The sequence below is a fragment of the Sceloporus occidentalis genome, unplaced genomic scaffold (genome assembly GCF_023333645.1).
Source record: "Sceloporus occidentalis isolate IW3139 unplaced genomic scaffold, rSceOcc1.0.p SCAF_6, whole genome shotgun sequence".
Taxonomy (NCBI): domain Eukaryota; kingdom Metazoa; phylum Chordata; class Lepidosauria; order Squamata; family Phrynosomatidae; genus Sceloporus; species Sceloporus occidentalis.
In genome coordinates this window covers 107,502,429-107,515,091 of record NW_028316986.1, presented here as the reverse complement: position 1 = coordinate 107,515,091, position 12,663 = coordinate 107,502,429, and the positions used below count along the sequence as shown (strand labels likewise).

General features: G+C 38.4%; 1 protein-coding gene across 6 annotated transcripts in view; it reads left to right on the top strand.

The window, feature by feature from the left end:
• The window catches only part of CRYBG1 (crystallin beta-gamma domain containing 1), a 150,089-nt gene that overhangs the window by 96,838 nt on the left and 40,588 nt on the right, over positions 1-12,663 (top strand). For all 6 annotated transcript variants that reach the window (XM_089530648.1, XM_089530651.1, XM_089530652.1 and 3 more), the window contains 4 exons: positions 5,855-7,271; positions 7,374-7,541; positions 8,994-9,041; positions 9,182-9,300. In XM_089530648.1, coding sequence (XP_089386774.1) covers positions 5,855-7,271; positions 7,374-7,541; positions 8,994-9,041; positions 9,182-9,300 — 1,752 coding nt within the window. The remainder of the gene's footprint in view (positions 1-5,854; positions 7,272-7,373; positions 7,542-8,993; positions 9,042-9,181; positions 9,301-12,663) is intronic.

The following is a 12,663-nucleotide window of genomic DNA, read 5'->3' as shown; positions in this document are numbered from 1 at the left end:
GTACCAAGTTCAGAAACTTCAATTGGTTCAAAATGCGGCAGCCAGGCTGGTCACTGGTACACCTAGGTCTGACCATATAACACCTGTACTAAAATCTCTTCACTGGCTGCCGATCAACTTCCGGGCGCAGTACAAGGTGTTGGTTATTATCTTTAAAGCCCTACATGGCTCAGGCCTGAGTTACTTGCGGGAGCACCTCTCCCTACACAATCTGCCCCGCACTCTCAGAACAACTGGGAAGTATTTACTAGAATAACATAAGATCAGGTTAATGACAATTTCCCATAGAGCGTTCACTGCTATGGCCCCTAAATTGTGGAATAGCCAACTGGAGGAGATCCGTCTTATTACCACCTTAGATGCCTTTAAGAAGGCACTTAAGATGGATATCTACCCACCCGATCTTATATAGGAGGTTATTAAAATGAAATGCTCCACTTCGGACTATGATTGTACGATTATTGGATGATTAGAGGGTGGTCTAGCTATTTAATTGTACTAATGTTAGCATTTTATTGACTGTATTTTTATACTGTATTGTATTATTTTAATGATGTCATCCCACCTCGATCTGCAGGGAGAGGCGGGAAATATAAATAAATAATAATAATAATAATTATTATTATTATTATTATTAATCCTGTTTATTATAGCAACAATGACATTAAAGTAAATACAGTATGTTTAACATTGCACTATAAAGCTGAAATCCTATGTACTCAACCTGGGAGTAAGCCTCACTGAACATGATGGGGTAAGAGCATCGGACTGTGCAGGAAATGTGCAATTGTAAGCATTTATACTTGGGACTAAGTCCCAGGTCTCTGAAAGAATTATAAGAATTGGGCTCTAAATTTGCTGCCCTGTTTTGAAGTGAATCTCTGAAATCATTGGAATATACTTCCATGAAATATGTTCAGCAATAAGGTATTGCTGTAATTATCCATGATATTCAAATTAATAAAGCAGTAACATAACCACTTGAATTTACATTGTTTTTCTAGTCCTGACACATTTTCAGAAGAGACTGTGTATTATAACTGTAGGCGTTATATGTTGTGTTGTATTATTGGAGCGATAAATCATTCAGGAGCTGTTTTTTTCCTTGCTGCATTTTAAGAGAGTGGTGAACTCATCTTCAATATCTTTCAGGCGTTATTTTTTTTTCAAAAGAAACAAACTTTTCTCTCTTAGGCCTTATTCATACTATAATATAAACCGGTCTGGAAACCAGTTTAAAGAGGGTCGTTCACGCTCTCACCAATTTTCTCTGATGCGATTTGTGGGGAGGTGGGGGTGCGACAAAACCCATTTAAACCTGTGCTTTTAAATCTGAAGCATTTACTGCTTCTTTTCAAAAGCACTATTTGCTTGTTTTTTTGCGGGAGCCGCCAATGGCAATGCAAAGTCAGTCCCATTCGGAGCATCACAGTGCCTCTCCTCTTCCTCCTCCTCTCTCCCCCACCACCGCTGCTTTTTCTCTTCCTCCTACCTCCTCTTCCTCTTGCCCCCGCTGCCATATCTGTCCCTCTCTTCCTCTTGCCCCTGTCGTCACATCTGCCCTCTTCCTCTCCTCCTCCTCATGCCCCGCCACTGTGTCCTCCTTCCTATCTTCCTCCTCTTCCTCTTGCCCATGCTGCCACATCAGCCTTCCATCTCTTCTTCTCTTCCTCCTGTTCCTCTTGTCCCTGCCACCTGTCCTCCTTCCTCATCTTCCTCCTTCCTCTCTTCCTCTTGCCCCTGCTGCTGCTGCTGCATCTGCCCTCCTCCTTTTCCTCCTCCTCTTGCTCTCCTCCCCCCCCCCGCTGTCTCTGCCACCTCACTCCTATCCCCACTGTGACCTCCCCATTGCCAAGTGTGAACGGCAATAGGGATAAAAAATACCACAGAGCATAGTGGGAACTACAAATTGGATTGGCATTGCCAAGGAGACCTGTATCTCCTCGGTACAAAAAGGTAAGCGTGAATGAGGCCTTACATAGGCCCATTCCGCACGGGCCTTTGTGGCGCCCCTGTCATGTGCTAGGAGTTGGCTGAGGACCTAGCGTCCATACCGGCCTGACCCCTAGCACGCGACGGGGGCGTAAAAATGGCCGCACCCTATACACACGGGCACGGCCATTTTTATGTGCCGGACGCTTAGCGTCTGCACGTAGCATTGCGAAAATGACGTGTCGAGTGCGCCATTGGCGCCTCGTCGCGTCATTTCCGCGACATAAGAAGATGCGCCATTTTGGCGCTTCTTTTTAGCTGCGTCGGGAAGCCTCGCGGTTTGGCCGCTGGGGCTTCTCGGTGCAGCTAATGATGGCGCTGGCAGAGCGCTGCTTTTCGGCGCTCTGTAACGCGCCTTAGACAATATAACTTGAACTTGTCCTTTCATTCTAAATGTTTGAAATCCCATTCAGGACTACACTTCTCAAACATACTAACTCTGAAATATTTAGTTAAGGTTTTGGAAGAATGTTTCGTATAAATAGGACCTCTTACATCTCTGGCATTTTTTCACAAAATTATTTTTGTGCACTTAACAATGCCAAGGAGGAAAGTACTGTGTTTTTGTTTCATAATACGTGAGTAAAATTTCTGTTTTTTAGATTCCAATTTATTTCCAAACATTTTATTTCCAAGGTATTTTCAGATCTTTTTTTAGGACTGTACTAACATAAGACTAAATCAAGTAGCAAAATGCAATTCAGATGTTATGGCCAATATCTGAAATAATAATTGTTATTTTAAAAGAGTTATTTTAAAGCAGGTTGATGTTGTTAATTGAAGGATTTGTTTCTGAATGACATGTCTTGCTCTATAAAATAAAGTGATTAAAAAAGCAACTGTTGTGGTATTGTGGGAATTGTAGTTTTGTGAGATATCTAGTCTATTCTGCCAGAGAGCTCTGGTGCCACAATAAACTACAGTCCTCAGATTTCCATAGTATTGAGACATGGCAGTTAAAGTAGTGTCAACCTGGATTTTTTTGCAGTGCAAATAAAACTCTAGTTATTCTAGTGTTCGTTGGGAACATTAAATTTTGTTCTCAGGTTTTATGTTAAAACATGCTTTGTCTCCATCTTCATTGACCCTTATTTATGATATTAGCTACTAGAGGGAAATGGAGTTGACGGATTGAAATTACTCTCGTGCACAGTTCCTTCAGATTTTGGTAGATGTTTGTACTCTCATATTTTTTTTAAAGAAAGAAACTTTAAAACCCATAAAACCAAAGATCACCAGGGGATGGACGAAGTGAAGAGTGATTTCTCTTATTTGCTTTCATTCTTCAAAAAGACTATGCTCTTTCACTAGCCCTGGTCAGCTAAATGATCCTGTTCTCTTAATCCTTCTATTTCTTTCTGCTAAAACATTTCCTGTCTAAATCTGTATCTTAATATATTCTGCTTAAGAGTTTTTCAGTTCTTAACTAAGCACCTCTTTGATATTCTTGCTCTTTCACAATTGACATGGAAACCATGGTCCAACACACTGCAAAAATAATCCAGTTTGAGACAGCTTTAACTGCCCTGGCTCAGTGCTTGGGAATCCTGGGGATTGTAGTTTATTGTGGCACCAGAGCTCTCTGATAGAGAAGGCTGAATGTCCCAGAATTCCCAAGCATTGAGCCAGAGCAGTTGAAGTGGTCTCAAACTGGATTATTTCTGCTATGTGTTTTGGACCCATGGGTCCAAATAAAGATCAAATAAAAACATGGATTTTAGAGATTTGTTGGGAAATTGTTGCTGTATCTGCTCACACACACTTTGGTGGTGGACTGAAATAAATTCATGGATTAGCCATACATTTCTTTATAGCAGGATCATACTATAGTATAGCATTTATATCAAGTCTTAAATAACTATCAAAGTATCCATAGATCTGTTTGGAAAATATTCCAATTTTTCCTTTTTTCCCTAGTCCTAAGCTAGTCCCCCCCCCCCCGCCGCTTTGAATTGTCTGTGACCATTCTTGGACCTTTTTCTCCAAAGAGTACCTCTCTGTGTCAAATATTACTTCACTGCCTAAAAACTGTAATAGAAATCAGCTGCCTTCTTGTAAAATCGTTTTTTAACTGAACTCTTCAGTTATTCGAATAACCACATTCTAAGCCCCTTTCTACTGAAAAGAAGCCTGGAAACAAATACCTTTCTTCATTCATTCCAAATGTCTTCTTTGTCATTTTATTTGGGACTGAAGAAATGATTGCTTGCCAACCCAAGCATTATGCCCTGAAAAGTTTTCCATTGTGAAATCATAGATAGCAATTAGAAGAGCTTGATTAGTTTTAGCAAGTAAGAACACAAGTAGCTGCTTAGACAAGTTGCTTGTCAGAATTTTTTTAAAAAAAGTTTTATCCCTTAGTATATTTTACTCATAGCCTTCACAAATATTCATGGTCCTTTTGATGGAATAGCTTTCATTCTGAGAGCCCACAGTCCTGTAAGAAGTTTGAACCACAGATTATACTGTGGACTGTCCTCTAACAATCAGCTATGTGGAGAAAAGACTCACAAATTGCTTCTGGAGTTTATTAAGGCACATGAGAGGACTTGGGTGTGGGGAGCTGCTAGGGATTGCTTCATTGCAGAGTTTATTCTCATCAGTGTAACAGCAATGATATTAGGCAATGATACGGCAGTGATATTAGGACTCCTTCTTTACCAGCATTTTAAGTTTTTCTCTGATGCCAGCTAGCTAACTTTGCATTGTTATGCTACTATAACAAATAGAGATGTTCAGGTAACCCAATATGGGTAATGCTGACTGGATTTCAGAAGTCTGCCACCATGGAATCCTTTAAAGGCCCATACATACTGGACCAGTTTTAGAAATTAAGACATTTACACAGAAGTACTGTAGTACACTAAGGTACTAATAGCATTGTAAAACTTTTATTCACCTTTAAAAATGGTAATATGTAGGTGAGGTGAGAAGGTGGATTATCAACAGTTAATCGAATTCATCTCCATTCTTTCTTGGAGCAGCGTTGTAAGCCCTGACAAGCCCACTGCCACATAACCTGTACAGAGATATATACAAAGAGTCCATGTCAGTTTAGTTCTGTAGGATCATATGTGGGTTGTGTGGTGTGTATATGTATGCTATGGACAATCATGTAGGGTGGAGTGGAAAGAGGGTATGTTTCTCCAAATCATCTGCTGTGAAAGTAAAGATACTTTATCAACAAATTCAACCATCATAAGAAAATATAAATTCCAAAAAGCAAACACTAGTCCTTTGACAGAAAAGACATTTCATTGTTACCCTAGTGAAATACATTGGCAGGCTTGTAATTACGACTTTCAGGCCCCTGCATAGTTGCCCACCCCTGCTATGGCATTTTTCTGCCTCATCTCTGGCTAATGAGTTTTATGTCTCCTCTTCATCATCTCATCTGCTGCTTAAACATAGCCAACTCTGTAAGACTTTGTATGACTTTTTCCTGCTCCCACGCCATACTGATCACTGTCTTCTGCATACATTCCAATTAATATCACATCCAGAACAAAAGAGTTCAAATATAGCCTAACACAGAATAGAGTATAAGTATTACTTTCAATAGCTTGATTAACACTATGCTTTTTTTCATGCACCCTACTGCACTTAAATCTTAAGATTACTTAATTCTCCAGTCCTATGCATACTTAGTTATTTGTGTTATGGAGGTCAGTGGGACACACATTATAAAACTATAATTTGAAAAAAGTCCCACTCTATCCAATTGATTGAGTTGAACAGTCGTATTTAGTGTTCCTATAATTTGAGTATCTATATAGATTAGTATTTTTATCACATTAAAAATAAACGGTGTTGTTAACATGGAATGCAATGTAATTCTTTTTTTATTCCCTTGTCTTTTCAGACCAGCTAAACCAAAAAGCATTGAGTTAAACCTTAAAACATCCAAAAGCCTGGAAGATTTGGGAAGTGACCAAGACTTGATAGACAAAGCAGTCAAAATTAATTTCAATATTGCCAATAAAATATCTATGTTTGAAAACAAACATACAAATCAAAATCAATCTACTGAAACCTCTGCTTCAAAAAAAGGTTCTGTATCAAATACGTTTGTTGGTAGAGCAAAACTCAAGTTTGGGAAACAGCACACTGAAAATGAACAGATTAACAGAGCGGCAAACAAGACAAACGGCCGTCAGAAAGCTTTGCAAAATGGCACAAAATTGAAAGAAATTACTTCAGATACAAAAATCAAGTCAGAGGGAAGGACCCAGTCAAGTATGATAACAAATGAGGAAATTGGAAAAATGGCTGAATCTCAGTTTAATCAAAATGGTAATGAAGATGGTCTTACACCTAAAAAATTGGAGGCAGAATTAACAAAGGAGAATCTACAGCCCACAAGTGAAGTTAAATCTATAGAACAGAGTGAAGAAGCTGAAACCTTCCAAAATAATAGCACAAATGTAAAAGCTAGAGCCACGTCTCCTAAATGTGAAGAGGAACATTCCTGGAAAACAAACTTATGTTTCACATGTAAAGATGAAAAAAGTTTATTGCAATCTGACCTACCATCTAGAAAGTCAGAATCAGAGCAAAATGTGATTTCTCAAACTGAAGATAAAAAGATGACAAATACTGTTTTAGAAAATATACAGATATTTGAGCAAAATAGCAATGGACAGCAAAGTCCAAGTAGTGGTTGCAGTGTTCCTAAATCGGGCAATGAAGAAACCATTTGTGAGTCCCCATCAGATATGGCAAAGTTTACTGAAACACTTAAAAATCTAGATAGCTCTATTTGTATACCCCAGAAAAAGAAAAAGCCCAAGGTTCCAAAATCTCCAGCACCTCACTTTGCTATGCCTCCAATTCATGAAGACAATTTAGAGAAAATATTTGACCCAAATGTATTCACTGTTGGCTTGGGAATAAAGAGAGATAAACCACAAGATCTAGCCCCATCCCTACAGATGAAATTGCAAAGTTTAGAAACTGAGGCTAGAGTCAGACCCAAACGTGCCTCTACTGAAAACAGCATCATCCTCCAGTCTCTAAAATTATCCAGCAGAGTTGATCCTGTCCTTTCCCAAGAAATGAATGGGAAGGAGAATAAGGATAGTACAGATGGTGATATTAAGCGATCTCGACTTGAGAACAGTGCCATCTTCTCAAGCCTACTGACACCTGCCACTAAAGAAAAAGTGTTTATACCCTCTGTAACCTCTATAAACACAATCACAACATCATTTGCATCCCAGAAGAGTGTGGATTCCTTGGGAATGTCTCCTCTAATATTTGATACAGCTCAGCAATCAGAGGTAATACAACAGACATTACATAATTTCATTAACCTTATAAACTTTTGTTCATATATATTTTCCTAATAAAAATCCTCTAATTTTTTTTATCATACTGTTCAGTCTCTTTCAGATTTCAGGTCTGCAAACTATATGGAGAAATACTTACAAACTGATGATGCAAAAAAAGAGAGAATTTTACAAATACCAAACTTTGGAAACCTTGACACCAGTTTTTCAAGCTGGTTGAAACCTGGCCAATATGAAACAAATAGTTTTCTAGATATTGAGGTAGGTTTGATGCCGATTATCTACTTTGAGAATACACTCTTATGATTTTGCATAGTAGGCTTGTTGATTTCATTTTCATTTTAAATCTTTCCTCCTTTGCTTCAGTAAAATATATGCAATTTTGATGGCTGAATAAAAATTGGGTAGACATGAAAATGACAATTCTAGTTTCTAAACAAAAGGTTTTCTTCACTATTTAAAATTTTTAAAAAACACTATTTTTAAAAAGGTGTCAAAGCATTACTACTTCTTTTCATTAAAAAACCCCCCTTATTTTCCTGGCTGAGGTGCAATAATATACTAAACATGTATGCCTTTGTTGGCTAAAGCTGTAGTTCTATAGTTACTTCTCCATATAAGTCCTGACCATCCAAGTGTACTTACAAACAGGAAAAGATTTATGGTTGTTACATTGAAAGCAAGTTGAATATGCATACCTGCAGCTGTGCAAAAACAGAATTGCTAAATTTATAAACCAACCTGGGCATAAAATACTATTTGAAAAAACTGAAATTCTGGACCTGCCAACACTTATCAGTTCAGAATGCGCAGGGAAGCCATTGAAATCCACAGACACTTGGACAACTTGGAAAGCCTGAGAATAAACCAAGTCTGGCTACCAGTCCTGGAAAACACCAAAATCACAATTTAGCACATGCAAATGAACACACCCAGGGGCAGGGGGTTTCCCAACAAATGGATCACTAATTAAATAGACACAAATTCTCCTTGCATATCCTCCCACCCTGAGGACTTAACATACACCAACAGACATGTAAATAACATCCTCTCAACCAAGGGTCACATAGTACATATACCCCACACCTCTCCATGCCACCATTCTCCGAAGATGCTAGCCACAGATGTAGGCAAAACGTCAGGAATAAATTCTTCCAGAACACAGCCACATAGCCTGAAAAACCCACAAAAAACTGGATGCCAGCCACAAAAGCCTTCAATTTCACATCAGAATTACTAAATAATTCACATGGAAAACCGGGAAGTGTGTTGGTGGATCAGAAAGATATTAAATTATGCTGGACCGTATTACCTTAAAAAGTATTCCATTTTAATAACACAAAGCACTCTGCATATTTAAAAGGATGGGTTTTTTAAATAGTTTGATATATTTTAAAGTAATATATATACACGGATTTTTTATACACGGATTTAAGCATACACGGTTTGAAAATGTTCCAAAAAAGTATAAATTTACCTTGATTTTCCATTTTTTCTAAGGGACACCATTTTGCTATGTCATTATATTTAATGGGACTTGAGCATACACGGATTTTGTTATACACGGGGGATCCTGGAACCAAACACCAGCGTATAACAAGGGTCCACTGTACACTGAAACACATATTTCATTAAGTCTGATTTATATGATGGGTAAAATAAATCTCATTTTCAGTTTGGAGTACTTACGGTTTGCTTCCTTTCTTTTAACAGATATTTTCAGGAAACAACCAAAATAAAATTAATCCTAGGCCTGGAAAGGTAAGCTTCTTTCTTTCTTTCTTTCTTTCTTTCTTTCTTTCTTTCTTTTTAATGTACATCCTTTGTTCATGTTATATTTCCTTATTAGATTAAAACAGGGTGTGATTTTTTCATTTTTTTTATTTTTTAAAAAAATATAGATCATGATTTTCAATAAGCCAGACCCTTCAGAAAGCACCATTGAGGTTTTTCATGATGTTGTGGATTGCACCTCTTGGGTACTCTCCCCTGTGATTTTCATTAAAATCATTCGAGGATGGTAAGAATTTAAAATAATTTTTCCTCGTTGTTTCTCTGATTCTAAATTCAGTCACTTTATTCTGCTCAAACATGCTTTATTCCCTTTATCAGTGTACATTCAGTTTGGCGCTATGCCTGTTTTATTGCCTAGCCTGATTAAACTAGTTTACTTTAAATTTCTTCTGACACATGTTTTGAACTGTCCGAGCAGGTATAATTCTTGATCTACTACACATTAAAACTTTATCGTTAACTATGCTCAAGTTTTCTTGCTTCCATGCTAAAGGTTTCACCTGTGATCCTAAACAGCTTCTACTTTTTAAAGTCTGGATGTCCTTATTTCTGATTACTGCTTTCTGGCTTAGATAAGGTCAAGTGCTAGATAGATTTTACTGAATGCTAAGCATCTCTTTTTAAGGATTTTGATCCATGACAACTGAAAACCTTTAACAGCTTTCATTTGTTGTTGCTGGGAGTACATGACTTAGCTTGTTGCAATAGTTCCACTGGATACTAGTCTGTTCCTGGGCAAAAGAAATACAGTGGGGCCTCATTATCTGTGGGCTTGCCATCCACGGATTTAAGCAAACCCTGTTGTCCCCAATAGCAGCACATGCACGTGGCTGCACTAGCAGGTGCACACATGTCATGCCACCATTAAGTTCAGTATCTGCAGGGGGGAGAGAGACCAGAATGGAGGTATCTGCGGGGTGGTGGTGGTCTGGAATGGATCCCCCGTGGATACCAAGGTCCAACTATATATAGTTTAGGTCCAGATTATCTGAAAGACTGTAGTCTCCTATATGAGTCTCCTTGGGTTTTAAGATCTGTGCAAAAGACCCACAGTTTGATACCACCACCCTCACCAGGTAGTGTATGATTCTATGATTCTACACCTGTGACAAGGCTGTCTTGGTGGCTGCTCCCAGGCTCTGAACTCCATTCTTAAGGAAGCTAGTCTGCCTTTCTTTGTTGTGTTATTTGAACAAGTTAAGATTTTTAAATTATTATTTCACTAAGCCTTTGGCAATTGTGTATATAACAAAAAGGCTTTTAATAGTGTGCTGTATTTGTTGCATTCCTTGTCTGTTAATTGATATATTTTAAATTGCTTTTAAATTTTTTGATCTTAATTGTATTTTCACTTACATTTTTACTGATGTGTGTAAGCTGCTTAGAGCCTCAGTTCTGAGGAAAAGGCAGGATATCAGATGATGATGATGATGATAACAATTGTTATTGTAGTAGTTGTTATTGTTCTTGGTGGTGTTGCTACTGCTTGCAACTGATAATGAGTGGTGGGCAACTGTGGGAGAGTAGTGGGACTAGATTAGCACCCAGGAAAGTTTGGAGGGCTACACCACCTGCCACACCTGTTCCTGCAATATATATATACACACACACCCTTTCCCATCTAGAGAACAATGTTTTGAGCCTTTCCTGGACCATTTTATGCCCAGGAGTTTTTTTTTTTTTTTTAACAACAGGTGAGCAGAAATCATTTCCTGTTTACTTCCTTCTTTCAGTAAAGCCCTCTCTTGGGCCTTCATTGTCCCAAGGTGGGACCAAAATGTGATGAAAATGCCTCCCACATCCATAGAAGGCATTTGGGGGCAAAAATATTTCTGAAAATTTTAGCAAAACTTTTTGTTGACTCTTAGTGGCCCAAGGGACCTCCTAATAGGGTGGAAATCCCTCCCCTTGAAGGTTTCAGAGACATTTTGAAGCAGTTTGTTTTACTCTTGGGAGGGGGGCAAATAATGGCTCAGGGGGTGCATGCAGACTGTGGGCACCACTTTGCTCACCCCTGTGATAAACTGTTCCCCATGATAAAATTCCTGCAGCTGCCAAAGCCCTGCTGAAGTGAATCCACGGGCGTCCAGAATGAGACTAAAAAGGTTTAGGCATTTTGCTAAGAAAGCAAAAGAAGATTGATGTAATTTTAAATAAAAAAGGACATGATTTCGTTATCATTTCAAATGGCAGACACAAATTGGACTAGTACAAATAATAATAATAATAATACTTCGTAAACCACAATTTTAAAATACTATTTTAATTTTTTTTGTTCATGTACAGTTTTGAAGGAGATAGTCATGTTAGTGTGTTTCAGCTAAAAAGGAAAGGACGGGGAAAAAATCTGGCCACCCCTTTGGTAGATTTCCATCAGTGGATCTGGATGAAATCCACAAAAGTTCTAAGCTCATGTTAACCTAAATCAGTCGTAAAGGTCCTGCTAGATTTTCATCCCCCTGCTGCAGCCTTCATTTTTATTACTGCATAAAATCAGTCATCTCTTTTCCAGGTGCTCATGGTAGTGTACAGTAATTTAGATGAACATGTCACAACAAACATACAGGAAAAATATGTCTACTTTAGATAGTAGCTATCTGGGAAACCTTTTTGATTTGATTTGATTTACTTCCTCTGTTTTGATCCCTCAAGAATGGGGGCAAAGCAGAATGCAACCAGGTACTTAATGTTCATCCGATAGTCTGGAGTTTCAGGTTGCCATTTTTGTTTCACAATGGAAATATTCTGCATTGGCTTTGTTTGGCTATCTGGTTGGATAGATTCATCTCATGCGAAACTCACAAAACTAGAATGAGTGTTATGGTGCTTACATTTGCAAATTAAACAAATGTTAATTGAAAGTTGTTGGCTGTGGCTTGGTTCTTTTTTTACACAATTGTAGAACATACTCACTTTCCTCTGTCCCATGTGCAGAAGTTTCACATTTAGTAATCCTACAACTGCCTCTCTTCAGAGTCCTAGCACATATGTAGTCTATGCATGTTTTCCTGTGTCTGGAGAGGAGCATGGAATTTGCATGGGGAAGAGTGGCCAGGTGAGTTGTAGGGCATCTGGTGCAGTAGCACACCAGCCAGGGGTGCAGTGGACTGTACATGTTAGCACATTGCCTCTAGGCAACCCCTCTGTGAACACAGAGTTCCATGTAGGTATACAGAAGACAACAAAGTGTGCCTATAATTAGTATATATCTAAAGTAATATAAAGATGAGCAGTATGTTTATCCAAGATGCAATTAACACACTAATCAAAACTCTCTGCCTTCTTTCCTCTTGCTTCTTTTATCCCCCTTGTCAATTGTTTTTTCAGATTCTGCCTTGGCTTGTGATTCATTTCAGCTCTGTACTTCTGGTCTCTCTTTGAACTTTCCCTTTGCACATTCTCCTGTCTATCTAGTTTCTGACCCAGCTTTACATCTTGACTCCACTCTTTTGACCTGCTGTTTGGATTTGACTGATGCTGTGCACTTCCACCATCAGATTTCTCACCTGAATTGATGTCTGGCTTTATGGTATGGAAATAGTTGTGAACTTCTGTTTCCTTGTTCCTTTCTTGATTCCCATCTTTTGAT